The sequence below is a fragment of the Lagenorhynchus albirostris genome, chromosome X (genome assembly GCF_949774975.1).
Source record: "Lagenorhynchus albirostris chromosome X, mLagAlb1.1, whole genome shotgun sequence".
Lineage (NCBI taxonomy): Eukaryota > Metazoa > Chordata > Mammalia > Artiodactyla > Delphinidae > Lagenorhynchus > Lagenorhynchus albirostris.
In genome coordinates, this window is record NC_083116.1 from 85,415,020 (window position 1) to 85,432,789 (window position 17,770).

General features: G+C 40.6%; 1 protein-coding gene and 1 non-coding gene across 2 annotated transcripts in view; one reads left to right on the plus strand and one right to left on the minus strand.

Moving 5' to 3' along the window:
* The window catches only part of FAM120C (family with sequence similarity 120 member C), a 135,282-nt gene extending 124,860 nt beyond the window's left edge, over positions 1-10,422 (plus strand). Inside the window, exons 12-16 of the mRNA XM_060138507.1 lie at positions 2,194-2,403; positions 3,602-3,803; positions 5,717-5,855; positions 6,240-6,297; positions 9,564-10,422. Of these exons, the coding sequence (XP_059994490.1) occupies positions 2,194-2,403; positions 3,602-3,803; positions 5,717-5,855; positions 6,240-6,297; positions 9,564-9,815 (861 nt within the window). The 3' untranslated portion in view covers positions 9,816-10,422. The remainder of the gene's footprint in view (positions 1-2,193; positions 2,404-3,601; positions 3,804-5,716; positions 5,856-6,239; positions 6,298-9,563) is intronic.
* On the minus strand, positions 2,041-2,147 carry LOC132514183 (U6 spliceosomal RNA). The gene has a single exon (XR_009538671.1). It is a non-coding gene; the product is annotated as a U6 spliceosomal RNA (small nuclear RNA).
* Positions 10,423-17,770: the final 7,348 nt, after the last annotated feature.

Genomic DNA, 17,770 nt, shown 5'->3' on the forward strand with positions numbered 1-17,770 from the left:
AGGGTTATGAAGATATTAAATAAAATAATCCATGCAAAACACTTAGAACAGTGTCTAGCACATTTTAAGTACACAGTACTCAATAAATATTAGGTACTAATGCAGGACATTCCTCTTCCGACTTCAGTAGCCATGGTCCTTTCAGGCCCTAGTATAAACTAGAAGATAAAGTCTAGTAAGTCTTACAAAATCTTGATTTCAGTAGGGTCAACTAAGGAAAAGATGAAAACAGTCTTAGACAGACAGTGTGGGTTCCTTTTTACAGTAAATGTGATACTGCTTGGTGCTAGAGCAGGTACTGACAACTCCACACCACACCTAGGAGGGGGCCTGCAAGTACTTCCCCTTTTCCTGGTAAAGCCATCTAACAGGCCAACTTGAGATAACCACTGTGAACATTTTGATGGTTTTTTCCAGACTTTTGTCAGGTATTTTCTACATAGTTGAAATATTATTTATGTAATTATATACTGTATTTTTAAACTTAATATAGCACATATTTACTATGTCTTAAAAATTTCTGCTAAATATTTTATCATATGGATGTATCATTTAATTATTCTAATGTTGGCCATTTGGTTTCCAGTTTTCACCTATTATATGTAATTATTAACATCTTTTTTTAAAATTTTTTTTGGCTGCATTGGGTCTTCGTTGCTGCGCACGGGCTTTCTCTAGGTGCGGCGAGCGGGGGCTACTCTTCGTTTCGGTGCGCGTGCTTCTCATTGCGGTGCACGTGTTCCTCATTGCAGTGGCTTCTCTCGTTGCGGAGCTTGGGCTCTAGGCACGCAGGCTTCGGGAGTTGTGGCACATGGGCTCAGTAGTTGTGGCTCGCGGGCTCTAGAGCGCAGGCTCAGTAGTTGTGGCGCATGGGCTTAGTTGCTCTGTGGCATGTGGGAGCCTCCTGGACTCGGGTTTGAACCCGTGTCCCCTGCACTGGCAGGCAGATTCTTAACCACTGTGCCACCAGGGAAGTCCTGTAATTAATATCTTTATGCATAGAGCTTTATTCACATCTCTACTTCCTTAGAATAGATTCCTAAAAGTAGAATTTCTGAGTCAACAAATGTGAACATTTTTAAGGTTCTTGATATATATTGCTTAATTGTAATATACATTACTCATTAGTTTTATTTGAGTGTGCCCATTTATTTCACCATATCCTCATCAGCATTGAGTGTTCTTTTGGTCTTTAGTTTTGTTTTAATTTTTTTCTAATTTGACAGGCAGAAAAAATGGTTTCTCAAGTGGGTGTCTTTTTAAGGTTTTAAAGCTGATTTTTTTTTTTCGTAATTAGTATCATCCAAACCATCTCAGGGAAACAAATGGATGGAGGCTGCTTATGCACTCAAATGTCTGTATTGAAAGGCAACATGTTCTAATTTAACTGGAATAATCAGCAAAACAGGAATAAGCAAATGTAACCAATAACAGTAATTTCTTTTTTTTTAACACCTTTATTGGAGTATAATTGCTTTACAATGGTGTGTTAGTTTCTGCTTTATAACAAAGTGAATCAGTTATGCATATACATATGTTCCCATATCTCTTCCCTCTTACGTCTCCCTCCCTCCCACCCTCCCTATCCCACCCCTCTAGGTGGTCACAAAGCACCGAGCTGATCTCCCTGTGCTATGTGGCTGCTTCCCACTAGCTATCTATTTTACGTTTGGTAGTGTATATATGTCCATGCCACTCTCTCACTTTGTCACAGCTTACCCTTCCCCCTCCCCATATCCTCAAGTCCATTCTCTAGTAGGTCTGTGTCTTTATTCCCGTCTTGCCCCTAGGTTCTTCATGACCATTTTTTTTTCTTAGATTCCATATATATGTGTTAGCATACGGTATTTGTCTTTCTCTTTCTGACTTACTTCACTCTGTATGACACACTCTAGGTCCATACACCTCACTACAAATAACTCAATTTCGTTCCTTTTTATGGCTGAGTAATATTCCATTGTATATATGTGCCACATCTTCTTTATCCATTCATCTGTTGGTGGACACTTAGGTTGTTTCCATGTCCTGGTTATTGTAAATAAAAATATGGAATGCTTCACGAATTTGGGTGTCATCCTTGTGCAAGGGCCATGCTAATCTTCTCTGTATCGTTCCAATTTTAGTATATGTGCTGCCGAAGCAAGCACTAACAGTAATTTCTTAATGGTAGTTTTTCCTCTGTGGTGGTTTCAGATTGAGAAACTGGATGCTCGAGGGATCCAGCTAGCTGCCCTCTTCATGAGTGGGGTCGACACAGCTCTGTTTGCTAATGATGCCTGTGGCCAGCCAGTCCCTTGGGAACACTGCTGCCCCTGGATTTACTTCGATGGCAAGCTGTTCCAGAGCAAGCTAATTAAAGCAGGCCGGGAGCGAGTATCCCTGGTTGAGCTCTGCGATGGCCAGGTACCACATGTTGGGCAGCTGCTAAGACTGTCTCTGATCTTCTGTGGGGATGAATGACAGAAAGCGGAAAATGAGCCAAGACATTGGGGAAGGAGGTAGCAGAAGTGGGAGAATGTGTCTGACCGTAACCTAACCTGGTCAAGGATGATCCCAAAGGCCCAGAGTCTGATATGTACATGTTACAAAATTATGTTGGGAAGCGTTTTTTTTTTTTTAAATGAGCTTCAAGTTTTCATATTCTTTTTTTTGCTCCAAGTTATTTCTTCCCCATGGAATACTCAGATATATGCCTTTCCCCCAATTCTTAGAATTTCATTTCCCTTATTTATAAAAACTGTAAGTCACTTTTGAAAGTGATGATATTTTTTATAAAGGAACTATTTTGGAAATAGAAGAGGGTAGTAAAGTAGATGGCAGAGTAAAAGCAGGGGATATTTTTTGCAGTAAAACCTTCGAAAAGATGAGAAAAGTCAAGGGAAAGGAGCCCTTACTTACTTCTTTGTCCATTTGTGGGATATAAGCTGAGAGACTAGAGCAGGGGGTCAGCAAACTATTAAAAATTTTTTTAATTTGAATTTTTATTCCAATAAAGCTTTTTGGAACATAGCCACATTCATTCATTTACATATTGTCCATGACTGCTTTCACACTACAGTGGCAGAGTCACGTAGTTGTGACAGAAAAACTACGGCCTACAAAACCTATCTGGCCCTTTTCAGAACAAGTTTCCTGACCTCCGGACTAGAGGCATGGACTTATCCTGGACAGAGGTCATGGTCTCTGATCCTGGGTATGGGGGAGAAGGTTAAAAGCGTTTGTATATGTCAAGTTTTTTTCTCTCTTTTACCTTATTCTGTTACCTCCCCCTTAAAAAAATAACCTAGCCTATTGCTGGCTGTGTAATAGACAATTAGTAAATACTTTTTGTTATATTTGTCTTCCTTGACCTAGTCAAGGTGCCTCACAAGCCCTCAGTCAGAACTAGTATGATGGTAGTTTTGTGTCATGCAGAGTGGGGGCTTTGGTGCCAGACAGGCTTCCCTGAGTATGTCACCTTGAGCCATTTAACTCCAGGCCTCGATTCTTTTAGTGGGAATAGATTGTGAGACTGTACCTAGACTGCCCAATACTGTGCCTGAAACATAGGAGAAGTTCAAGAAATGGCAGCTGTTATTATTATTCTGTCCCTCATTTGAAGGCTGACCTGGCAACCAAAGTGGAGAAGATGAGACAGAGCATCCTTGAAGGAGTCAACATGAACTATCCACTGCCTTCTGCTCTACTTCCATCACCTACTTTTGTGCCTCCCATGGTGCCCTCTCTCTACCCAGTTTCGCTTTACCCTCGAGCCATGGGCCCAATGCCACCTCCCCCTCAAGGAAGGAGTCGGGGGTTTGCAGGTCAGTACCTAAGAATGAGGTGTTTGTCAAACTCAGTCTATTTCATAGTAACCCATCCAGTAATTATTGCCAGTTACAGAATCAGCAGTTTCACATATATCTTTACCTTCTGTGCTATGGTGTGGTTTGAAGAGGAGCTTACTGAGATGGAGGGGTGTAGCCTGTGGAGGAGAGCCCACTGTCTTCCCAGACCACTCTCCATAGAGGTGATTGATCCCTAAGGATTTGACTCTCACCAAACCACTCATGAAGTAACTGATGCAGAAACCAAGAGTCACTTTATTACTTTTTTTGTCAATTTATTACTTTTGAGAAGTGTAATTCATGTGAACTGGGTCTTCATGGTTGCTGGTTAGCTCACTCTCTCCCCATAGGCAGATGTGCACAGGAGCTTGCAGGAAGAGCAATGGTAGGTAAGTAAATGACCAGCGTCAGCAAACAGCCATAGCTTGATGTACCCATTTCCACTCTGAGGGTAGATCTAACACATTTCCAGAAGCATGGAGAGAAATAAGTCATAGTCTGTACCCTCCAGGGAATTGCAGTTTAGTGAAGAAAACAAATACATACACACTCACATGGATCCACACACACATGTATATACACACACGTATGTATACATTATGGTGATATCTGAGCTGTGGCTTAATGAAGAACAGACGTTCTTACTTAGGTAGGTCAGATACTGACCCTGATAATTCAAACAACTTGTCCCCTGGCGAAACAGGGTATTTTAATGGGGACATTTTAACATGAAATACCAAGTTTCTGTGATCGGTTGAGAGTGCTATGGTTGAACTGTTTGTTGTGTATTGCTCGTCACTTTAAAAATAATAAAGCTGGAAGTTGAAATTTGTCTTAAATTTAGGGTCACAAAATTCAGCATGGATGTTTAGCTCAAGGCTGTGCTTAGAGGAGCAGTGTGAGTGTCTGCTCTGTTCAATCAAGTAATGATTAAGTCTCACAAACCAGGGAGCCAGCCATTCATTCCATCCTTTGAAGGTGTCTTTATAGATGCCTGCTCTCATTCTTTGCATGTTGACTTTACTGTGTCTCAGAAGACAGCCTTAATTAAGGCCAAGTTCTTGGGAGGTCCTCACCATTGCCCCAGCTCTCACTGATGCCTAGTCTCCAGTTACTAGTGGTTCATGAGGAGGCTTCTGACTCCTTAAAGGCCACAGTAGGATCCCCAAATGCAAGTCTTTCTTGCCCTCTTAGGATTAGCTAGTCACCTAGTTCCTTAGACTCCCACTTTTATATAAATGAAGGGCTCTTTGCTAACAACCTGCTAAGTGAGTGAAGAGTTATTAATATTTGGGTTTTTTTCCACAAACTAAAATTAAAGGTTTACTAGAATTCTGTATTCTATGAAGGCTTCCTTTTGTGGCAAATTACAGAGCTGTACTGTGCTTGTGAGCTCACACACAGAGTTGAAGATTCCTGTTTTAAGGAGCTCTGCTATCTTGTCTTGAATTGGTTCTGGTTTTCAACTGTTGCTATTCTTACTTTTTAATCATAAATTACTGTTACTTTGGTTTCATTATTTTTTGTTTTGTTTGATTGTTTGGCTAATCCTCCAGTGTGTAGTGACATGTATTTGAATCAAAAGTGGTTTTGGCCTATAATTTTCCAATAGCTAGATCTTAAGACCTCATTCTCTCTCCACAAATATTGAATGCCTACTGTGTGCAGGCTCTGTAGTTGGAAAATGAATCAGGCGCACCCCACTTGCTAAAGTGGATATGTACGGATCTTCAACACCCTCTTCCAAAATTTGCTTCCACCATGACCCTTTGTTGTTATCACAGTCTTTTTATCATAGAGAAATGGAAATACACAGAGTGAGTGGGCTGTAGATCTTTTGTTCCACCTCTTATCCTGCCGTGCACTTACCATTCTTCCTCTCTTCCCAGGTCTCCATCCAATCCCACCCCAAGGAGGAAAACTAGAGATTGCCGGGATGGTTGTGGGCCAGTGGGCTGGCAGCAGATCCTCCAGGGGTCATGGCTCCTTTGGCATGCAAGTGGTTTCTGTCGGTGGGCCGGGAAAGGGGTATGTATTTGAATAGGTTGGTATAAGCTAGTGTCAATCAAGGTGCTCTTGGGAAAATGCCCAGCTATTCAACCCTTCTATTAAGGTAAGAGGCATTAACTAACTTTGCGTTTTTAAAGCCAGTTTTCAGTTGAGTTCAGCAAACATATAAAAATGCCCTGCCTTGATGAAAAAGTTTTTGCCCTAGAGGAGGACTTGGGACACAGGACAATTCGGTATGACATAGAAATGACAGAGATAGAGGTTTACAGTGGTAACACAGAGGAGAGGCATCTAACTTAAGAGGGTCAAACTTCCTAGAGGAGGTGAGTAGTTAACTAAGTGAAAATGGAGGTACAGGCTTTATGTGTTCCTCATGATCACTTTTCCCCCCACTTTCTAAAGGCATGGAAAAGAGCAGACTGGTAGAGGATCCAAAGGACATAAAAAAGGAAATAAACAAGTAAGTACCTTTTTGAGATGATCTAGCTTCTGTTTGATACCTCTTGTCGTTTGTTTTGTTTGTTTGTTTGTTTGTTTTTGTTTTTTTTTTTATTGCAAGAGATCAGGCATGGAAACCTGGGAGCTTTCATAGCTTCTCCCAGCATTTGATTTCATCCGCCTGCTCTCTAGCAGTCTAATGAGGGTTAACCTGCCCAGGCTCTTCCCACAGGGCTGCAGTGTCATCCTTTTCCCTGAGTGAGGCCACAAGATAGAAACCAGGTACTGTGTCCTAAAGACCTACACTTAGCATAGTATGCACTACATGCAGCCATAAAGGGACCAAAGTGAAGTTAACAGTGGGACTCCACCAGCATGCCTGAACTTCTGAGGGGCTACCAGAGATGCTTAGAAAATTGGACTTTTGCCTTTGCTGATGATGGGAGGGGAGGAGACATCGCCATTCTGCTTACTCTTAATGGTTCAGAATGATCTTAAACTCACTGGTCTTCGATAGGCATCCCCCCTTCCCCCTGTAGTGATCCAAAATCTTGTAATGGCCTCAGACTGCTGGGCTCCTCATAGTATAGTAGCTACCATTTCTTGAGTGCTTACTTTCTTCCAAGCCATCTACTAGACATTTTATATGTGGTTTCTAATCCTCACAAGGGTCACTGATTAGACCATATTGCAAGGCAATTTTATTGTCAGCCCTCAATCCCAGCTCAGCTCTCATGTATACAACCAGCCCTCATTGCATCCATGTTAACTCCCATTGTCTAATGTTTTCTCAAGGAATACAAATTTGCTTTAATGTTATTTTGAGCCCCAAATGGAACTACAATGGTAAGTCCCCCACACAAAGCATTTTGTAATGTACTCCAAAGCCAGAAAGCAGTGACTTTGGATTTTTCCAAAGCTTTTCAGCTTTTTCCAGAAGCTGCTCAGTAAGCAAAAAGGGATTGCACCAGGCAGGAAAACTAGTCACTCAGATAGTCTCCCATAAGGTAGTGCAGCCTTGATGAATTCACCATGATTCAGGGACTGATCAGGAGGCATACAGTCTGAAAAACCTGATATTTTTGGTACAATAATAGTGGATCCATCTGTAAGTGGTTGACTCACATTAACCAAGATCACAGAAATAGCTATGTGGATATGGCTAAAGGAGTGGGGGAAGGGAAGAGAAGGGAGGGGGTGAAAGATAAAGTACTGATTTACAGTGAGAAGAAATAATTATTGTAATATATTGTACACTTTTTTCCAGTCACTCATAAATACATGTATTTATTATTCCCATTTTAAACAGGAAAAAACTGAGGTTCAGAGGGATGAAGCACCTTGCCCAAAATTACCCATCAAGTTAGTATTAGAGTTGACATTCCAGCGTGAGCTGACTGATTCCAAAGCCCTGTGCTGTGCTAATTCTGAAACGGGATAACAACTCTAATTGTTAGAGATAAGATTCAGACCTAGGCCTGGCTGACTCTTGTATGCATGCTCTTAACCATGTCTACCGGAGCTTTCTCTCTCTAAGAGCAAGCTGAAAGGGAGGCCATGGTATCAGAAGTTTGCCTGGGGGCATGGAATCAGAACAGTAACATTAGCTGGCATTGAGTTCTTACAATGTGCCAGGCACAACATGTTCTACAACATGTTCTAAGTGCTTTACATGGAGTATGTCATTGAACCCTTATAGGAACCTATGAAATAGATACTATCATTCTCTCTATTTTACAGATGGGGAAACTGAGGGAAAACAAGGGATGGTAGATGATCTTAAGTTTCTCTTAGCTAAGATTTCTGGGGGTACTGTTATCTACTCTAGAAGTAGCCCAGGGAAGGCCAGGGAAAGCCTCACGTTGACTTTGTTTTTAGCTAAGACATCTTCCCTAGACAGAGCTGCTGCTGATTGCCTTGCTGACTCTCCTTTTTCTGTTCAGTTGCCCTTTCTCCAAAATCTGAGATAATTAATTGTTGCAGCTTATTAAATCTTCTTACATTACAGTTCTGTCTTCTTGAGATTATTCCTAGGTCAGTGGAGTTTTGTGTGTTCTCAAGTTCTTCAGTCACTTACTTGTTACATTTTTATTTCTTTGTTGACTACCTCACATGGCTAATTCCATCCATTACTAGTTTCATCTTATTTCCAGGTTCTTGAGAAACACTTCACAGTTAACGCACATGTTGTGTAGGTTTTGGAGCCAAATGATGTAGCTTTGAATCTGGCTCTGCCACTTACCAGTTCTGTGACTTTGGGCAAATTACTTAACCTCTCTGTGCTCTAAATTCCTCATCTGTAAAAATGGAAGAATTGGCACCTACCTCATAGAGTTATTTTGAGTATTAAATGAGATGATATATGTAGTGTTTAACACAGAACCTGGAACATGGGAAGTGCTCAATAAATATTAATAGTTATTATTTATAATTGACCACAAATTCAACAGACTTCCATTATGTGTTGTGTCTTAGTGGAAAGAACAATGTCTTTGGAGTCAAACAGACTTGGATGCAAGTCTAGGCATGCCAGTGACCTTGAGCAAGTTATTTTACTTTTTCAAGCCTCATTTGTCTTTCTTATCTGTGAAACCAACATCAGAGTACCTGGCATGCCCAACCACTGTTATTATTCCTAATAATATTCATTGAGAGCCAGTACTGCACTTTCAAGGTAATACAGTTCATGGTGTTAGCATTTCAAGAGCAGTTACATTTCTGAAATTAAAAGAAAACCAGATGATTGTTTTTACTTATGAAAAATTCTATGGAATATTGCACATAGATCTTATCATTTATTTTCTTTTCCTTTCATTTACATGTCCAATTGTCAGTATTGGACAGCGTTGCGTGGAAGTTAAGAGAGTAAACTTTAGAGGCTGACCAACCTGGAGTGCAATCCTGGCCCCACCAGTTTCTACCTGTGTCTCCTTGAGCAAGTTACTTTAATCTTTCTGAGCCTCAGCTTCCTCATCTGTAAATGGGGCATCATAATATCTACCATTTAGGGTCCCTTTTGGCATTTGAAAAAAATATATTGTAAAGCTTTGTAAACAGTAGCTCTGTCATTATTGTGTTGTCATTGACATTGGATTTGAGTCAGATCCATTTGTTGTCACCCTAAGTTGTCCAGACAGTGTCAGAGTGTACTAGGTGTTAACAAGCTTTGGGCTTTCTGGTGTTTTTGAAGAACTGAAGCAGTTTCTGCAGGCTAGCTTATAAACGTGCTTGGGAAGGATCAGCCAGTTTGGGATTACCATTTCTACTGAATATCTCTGTTTTTGACAGAGCACTTCAGATGGAGTTTCTAAATCCCTGGAGCCTCATCAAGGTCGGTCTCGCTCACAGGTAAATGGAAACAATGGCACATTGATCAAGGAAGAGAAGAATGATCATCTTGCAGCTCCATCACAGTGTGCCTTAACCAGAGACAGCAGTGTGTGTAATAATGGTAACCGCTACTTCCCCGTGAAGAATGGTGAGAAGAGCCGCTTACGAGAGCAAAAGCTGGGAACTGTGGCACAACAGAAAGAGGAATAACAAGCAGAAGATGGCTTCAGCAGATCAGGAAGAGGGGAAAACCTATACTTTTCTGATTTTAGGCCCAAGTTAGAGGAGGACATAAAATGCTTACCCTAGTTTCATCCAGAATTTGGATGGGGTGTTCTATTATATCCATCTTTTCCCCTTCCCTGTCTTTTTCTGGGCTTCCAGACTCAGTGGTCTGCTTCTAGGGAAGCTCTGATCAAATTTGAATGGCAACAAGCATAGTTCCTGTTCTCAAATTGAATATATAGTGCCAATATTCTCTTTACGTCCCCTGGAAGCCTATTAAGGCAGTGACTATCGGATGTCATCACATAAGGCCCTATAGAGAAGTTCCAGCTTTGGTTTTCTGAGTATATGGCTTCCTAACTTGCTTTTTTCTTTATGAAATAGTAGGGCCTTCATATATAATCAGTATCCACATCTTCTAACTCTTTCTCCCCATTCACCTCTGCCAGGAGTTTATACTACCACCTCTAGCTCTGACCTGACAATCAGATAGGTAGACGTTTTCAGGGAAGTGAGGTAGTATTGGTTATTTTATTTTTTTAATTTTTTTTTAAATTTTATACACTTAAAATAACTACCAATGGCCTTTGTACTGGGGGATTCAAGTGAATCAGAAAAGTACTGGGCAGATTTTTCCTGCCTCTGAACTAATGAATTGTTTGTAAAATAGAAGATGTGGTGCAGTTCACCCACTCCCTGCTGCCCACACCCTGAAAGGGTGGAATCAATATAATGAAATTGAGTACGAAAGGGAACTCAAAAGATTGTGTATGCTTGTGTGTGTGTGTGTGTGTGTGTTTGTGTATGGATGTTTGGATAGATATATATATATGAATGCATGTATCTATATGCATACACATACCCTTTATATAAAGAGACAAATCTATTTATCTATACATATTTTATATATATATAAATATATGTGTATGTGTGTATGTATATATAAATATAAATATATATATTTTGTGTATATATATTTATATACATGCACACACATACATACATGATGATGTCCCAGAAGATTACTGAATTTCCCAGAAATGCTTCCACTGCTATGGAGTGGTAGGTTTCAAAAGACCACATTTTAAAATCCTTACTAAGTCATAGCCCATCACAATTATGAGAAGATGGGCTTCTCTAAAGCAGACAAAAAGTACTTTCCAGAGATTGCCTGTTCAGAACAACAAACAGTTGGGTTGTCACAAGCCTAATCTTGAACAGAGTCCTCACATCCCGTATGGTAAAAACAGGAGGTTGGAATAGGATTGGGAAAAGTTGGGCATTTCCTTATGAAGGAGCAGCCTGGTTGGGAGAGAGAAAGGGGATGGGAGGTAATTACCGGGGCTTGCAGCCAGTTTGGAGGAAATCTCATCTGAAACTCTGGGATCAAACTGGCCTCAGGCTAGAATTTATTGTCATTAATCCCTGAAGGAGAGAGGACTAACATTGGAAAGATGGGGTAGGGAAGTGTGAGGAAATCGGCAATTTGATTTTACATACCTAGATTGTTTCGTTTGTTCATTGACATTTTGACTACTGGATCTTTTCATTTGCTTTGCAAGGAAGACTTCAGAGGACTCTGGCCCGGGCCTATAGGGGTATTCTGTAAAAGGTTCCCAGCCCCCAAGTGAGGCCAGAATCTGTCCAGGACAAAGAGGCTGTTCCCCCTTTCTGGAGATACTCTTGAGACAACCTTGCACTTCCAGTTTCCCTCCTCAACAGTATGAGAGATGGGAACATGGCTTGCAACAGATTAGCATTGTGTCTTCGTTCAGGAGTTGAGGCTTCCAGCCTCATACACTTCCTTTTGGGCCTTGTGATATTCTTGCCCAAGAAGTACCATTTCTACAGGAATACAACTGACTAGACTTCTAGCAGGGTTCTCTCTCTTTTTGAAAAACCCCATGTACCTTAACCCAGAGTAGGTCCTTGGTGATTTTTTTCCAGACAACCAGAAGGCTGTTTGCTCACTACCCACTTAACAATGAGTGTATCGTCATGAGAGACTGAAGACAGTCTCAGACTGTTTTATCCTAGTCTGGCCCAATTTAAGAGAACCCACAACTTGCAGGGGGAGGGAGGTCTAGAATAGAATGCCTTTCCCCCTGCCCAGACACTTCTTACATAAACCAAAGCAGGATGACAAGAATGCATACCCAGCCAGATATAACCAAGAACAAAGTGTACAAAAACCTCCTCTATGGAATTGGCTCCCCTAATTTGGTTCCCGCTCTTCTCCTAACCTGCCCAAACTTTCACAACATCTTGAAGGTTAGGACTTCTGTATCCAGCAAGAGAAGGATTTAGTAGCGAACCTAGATGGCTTGGAAATTTCTTTCTGGAGCCACAGAGGGAGGAGTCCTTTGGAGCTCTAAAAGTAACCAGAATCACTGAGCTGTGTTAAATTAAATAGCTAACTAGCTCCGATTTCTAATAGGAAGTACTTGGAGTTATATGGAAAGGCATTTTCTTCAGTTGCTGTTTCTGTGAATCTTGAATCTATTTGACACAATCAAGTGACAGTATTGTTAACTCTCACAGCATTAAGAAGATTTATTATTTTGTAGGCATTCACTGTGAGAAGTAAAATTGCTGCTTTGACAGGGATGATTCCAGTTTGCCAAACGGCTTGCTTTTCTCCCTTCCACACACCTCTACTTTCTCCTAGCCTGGCCCAGGATGAAACAAGTGTCTCACTTCCAACTTTGATTTTTATTTGGATTCAGGATTTTGGGTTTGTAAGGTTACAAGAAAGAACCATAAAGGGCCATGTTTTAATTTATCTGCCAAAACATACAATTTAGAAGCCAGAAAGACTAAGGTTTATTACTGGAAGATTAACTTTTTCTAATTGCAAGATTAACTTTTTCTAATTTCTTTCGAATTAGGGAACATGAGTCTGCTTTTTGCTGTGAGTACCACTTGAAGAGACTGTCATCCTTCACTTGAGGTTCAATTTCTGACTATGATGTGGCCTTTCTTGAACAAATTCATGCATCATATGGGAACCCCCAGAAATGACCCCTTTACCTTTTAGGGCCACAAGCAAAAGCACCCTGGATGTATATAGCCACTGATCCCCAAGGACTTTCAGTTCTTGATTTCTGCTGGTGTGTATTGGGGTCAGCCTATAACTCCCACCCTTATTCAGTGGCCAGTCTAGTCTGGACCAGGCCTGATAAACTTCTGCTCACTTGTATCATTTTCATTCTGAGCCAGTAGGACTTTGGGTAGACTTTATAGCCCAAGAAATGGCACTTGCTTTGGCTAGTGATATTTGATTTTTGTCTCCATCTTGATTTCCTGGCATCGTTGGCCAAGTCACATTAACTTGTTTTTAATCACTGAGAAAAACAGCCAGGTAAGGCATTAGGGAGGGTGGTTAAGGAGGGGGGTGGGGGGAGGAATGCTTATGTAGGGTAGAAAGAATGTGGAAGTAACTGTTTGGTTATAGTGATCCAGTCCGCTGGAACCTTAGAAGGCTCCTGTGGGCCTGTCTGTGCTACCCTTTCAGCCTCTAAGACTCCCCCACCCCACTTTGAAATGACAGTACAAGTAGACCACAGTTTAAAGTAGTTAGTATAATTCTACTAAGGTTTAATCATTATACTTGTTTACTTCCTGATGCATATGTCCTAAATATGCTTGGGGTTTTGGGTGGGGGTAAGTTTTCACTGTTCCACTGTGTGTCACCCAATATTTTTCTCCCTCTTGTGACTTTGGCATCTTCTTTTATTTGACTTTCCTTTTTCTTTTCCCTTGGCTTATTGCAGTAGTCTGCTGCTGCAGGTATTCCCCTATTCCCCTGTTACTGCTAATTATCTTCAGTATTATCAGAGGTTATTTTGATGTTCTAAGAAAATAACTTCATATATTTTTTTTTTTACAAAATCATCTTTTCCAAGGTAAAAGCAAAATTTAAAAAATCCTATGCTAGGGTGCCCACTGCAGCTTTTGACATTGCCCTTGTACTTTTATAGATGCTCTTTTTGTCTGTGTTGGTAGTAACTAATGACTAGTGAATTTTCATGTAAATGCAACAAATTAAATATTTCAGATTTTATTAATCTCTCATAACCCTGCAAAATCTGATGACTTCATTTTAGTTACTTCCCAGAAGACACTTCCCCATCTACCTTTTATTTTATTCTATTCTGTTCTATTTTTAGAATAACATACTAGGTAAAGAAACTAACTCAAGGAGTCATTGATTTTTAGTGCTCCCTGATAAATGATGTTATTGACAAAAGTAAAATCTTTCATTGTTTTTTCCTGTGGTAGTATCTCTTCTCCTGTGCTCTTGACAGTGTGCTTAGTGGATGGATAATATGTATTTCTCTTCCAAATTCCCTGCCTTTTTGGCCCACCTCACCACAAAAGCTCCATAGTTTATTAATGTAAGTTTGAATGGATGCTTCTTAGGAGAAACTGCAGGAATTAAGGAAAGTGTTTCAGAAAGGAATGAAAATGTCTCAGGAGTTGTTCTGTGATGGAAATTGGTCTGTTGTTCTGTTAATGCTGATGGAAAGAAACTTACAGTGCTTAATAAAAGTCTATTCTTTTAGTAAAAAAAAATGTGAAATAATTTTGGGTGTGCGAAGTTTAATTTCTTCTCCCATTTCTGGACTCCTTTCGGCAAATGGGGAATATACTTGTCTCAATTCAGAAGTGTTGCACAGAGATTTAGGAGCCTATTTGTAGTTGAATATCAGGGCAAGAGAACCAGTACAAGAAAAGGAAGGGCATATTTAGCTTCCTGCTGAACTTCTTTATTTGGATGTTCTAAAGGCACCTTTGACTCGACATTTCCCAAACTGAACCCATCTTCTCCTCTGAAGCCTGCTCCTCTCCATGAGTGACACTACCTTCTACTCAGTTGTCTACACCACAAACCAACCTGGGAGTTATCCTAGATGCATGTCTTTCTTTCCATCATTTCTCAAATCCAATTTGTGACAAGATCTGTTGGTAACACTCAACCATCTTTCTCTTTCTCACATCTATCTCTTTTCTCTCCCCACTTGCTGTGGCTTAGTTCAGGCCTCCTCATGTCTCACCTAAATTGTTGCAGTTGCTCCTCTGTCTTACTCCTAACCAGCAACTGTGAGCAAATTTTGTGTCTACGTGTATGTACCTTTTCCCAGTGAAAGGGACCATACCTTTGTTAGTTACTTAAAGAAGTCTATGACCTAAGAGACGTTAAGAACCACTGCTTTAATCCACCATGCTTATCAGCTTCCAGAGGAATCTGTCCTTCTAACATGCTGCATGCCCATTTCCATGGTCCCTTCATAATCTGGCTCCTGACCACTTCTCCAGCCTCATTTCCTGCCACCCCAACTCATTCCAGCAACACTAAATCACATCCTACACACATTAAGCTATTAATATCCATTTCTTCTCATTTGCTTGTACCATTGCCTAGAATACCTCTCTCCCCTGTCTCTGGTGCAGTCTCAACTTTTTCCCCTAAGCTTCAGCTCATATCTTTGTGATTCTTTTCCAGATCTCTTACTAGGGACCCCTGTACGGACTCCCCACAGCCAGTCCCTGTAGCACTTCGCTGCATCTCTGCTAGTAGATTAAACTTGACCATCTTTGTCTTCTTGACATCTACCACCGAGCATGCACTTAGAAATGTTTGATGACTAAATCAAGGACAATTAAAACACCTTTGAAAATGTTCCCTGGTGCAAAACAGATTGTAGATTTGAGGCAGAGGATGTGTTGGTGGCAAAAACACAAGAAGATTGAATATGAAGTTTCATCACTGAATGATATGCATTTAAATGTGCTTTTAAATGGGGCTCTCAAAAAAAAGAAAAAGAGTTCTGAGTCACCTTTGAGCAATAGACTGATGCTTGGAGCAGAGTCTGAAGCCAGGACTCTAGGGCATTCTTCTTACCTTACTGCTTCTGCTGAGTGTTGCTAGCTAGTCTTGGCCTCCCTGGCTGCTCTGTGCCTTGTGTGTACAGATTACAAAAGGAAACAGCTGAACCTAAAGGCGAGCATTAGAGGTTACCGAAACTTGTAAATACTTACCCTTAAATGAAAACTATCATTTGTAAAAATTTGTTTTGTATTTGGTTCATTATGGCTATAGATGTCTTTTCCTAACCTTTGATCTTTGAGTGTTGGGACTCAGAACTTAATAGTGGGAAATCCTTAGCATTTGGCTTTTAAAAGTTACTGTTTGCTGAGGACCTATTAGGTACCATGCATAGTACTAAGCTATTGTACACTGTTTCTAAGCTTCAAACAACTCTGCAAAGTAAGTACTATCCTCACTTTACACACGAGCAAACTGGTTCAGTGGTGCCCAAGTTCACACACAGCTAATAAGTGATAAAAACCAGGGTTCTAAACCTATGTTTTGACTAAGTAGATAACTCTTATTTCTGCCTCCTCAGCATTCCTTCCTCTTTCTGGCAGCAGTTAAGTGCAGTTTTTTGTTTTTCTTTTTCCTTTGGGGAACTGCTCTTTCCAATCTTGGGGTAGGGATGGGTTGACCATCAGTCACAACATGGCTTCACCTCCCCGAGTGCAGGGATGGGTATATGACCCAAGCAGCGTCAACTGTGTTTTTTCATGAACTTAAGGGATAAAGTGACCAAGAATGAAAATATCTCTTCTAAAATCACAAGTATTAGGAATAATGTGAGCCTGGAACATTGTCTTCTATTTATTTCTTCTACAACTAGTCTTTTATTTGTGTGTGAGAAATACGAAAATTCTGTGCTCATTTATTAGGAGCAAATGCAGAAAGTCATCTATCGGGGGATTACTATGTGCCAGAAAGAGTTCTAGGCAGTTTATTTTATATATTTTAAAACATTTTCATCTTATTATTCAGTCCTTACACATTTATAATCTTCAACTCTAGAAAAGGGGAGTGTATCAGTTTGGATAGGCTAGGTTTTGCTGCTATAATAACCCCCAAATCTCACATAATAAAGGTATACTTCTTGCTCATTATGTCCAACATGTGTTGTCAGGGGATCTCTGTTCATCCAAAGCCACTTGATAACTCAGACCAGCAGAAGCCGCATCACTGAGTTGGGAAGGAATGTGACCAAAATACACACTGACTCTTAAAGCTTAAAATGTCACACATCACTTCTCTCTTTTTATTGCCCAAAGAGATGGCCCACATGGTTGCACCTAATTTCCTAGAGGTGGAAAAGTACAGTTCTACTATGTCCCTGGAAAAAGGGAGAGGTAAGTTTGGTGAGTCGCAATAATAGCATCACAGGGAGAAATGACCCATTTCTGGGTAGATTTGACTCATTGCCTTTTGGCTGGTTGCCATTACCTAACCACTTGAGTCAGTATACCTAAAATTTGTAATGGAATAGTGAAACATTCATTCCCATTCCAGTGTCATAGGGATTCTCTGCATGTGGGCTGAAGTGGATATAATCTTGTGGTAACACAAGCATTGAGTTTAGCTCCCCTAGCCCACCCTGTGGGGGTGGTTATGAGGATTAAATGACATAGTGTATGTAAAATGCCTGGCATATAATTCAGCCTCAGTAAATGTTAGCTGTTATGGGTTTGGTGGGGGTGGGAGGGTTGGTAGTAGATGAAAGACTTGTCTACGCTCCCAGTCCTGATTTCCTCATAACACATTTCTTCCTAGCCTGTAATCTGGCATCAGCCCTTCCCATTTGAATGTGGCTGCTTCCAAAGGCGACTAGTGTGCTCCCAGTCACCAAGTCCAGGGTTTTCATACAGGCATCTTGCTGAGGACTTCCACAGTAATTGACACTGAAACACAACCCATTTCCTGAAATTCTCTGGCTTCCCTGACATTTCTCTGCTATTTCTCTTTCCTTTTTTGACTACTTAAAAAAATTATGCATTATTTGATAAACACAAAAGGATACATGTAACATATGTTAATGAAATTCAATAATAAAATGAACACTCATGAGCCCACT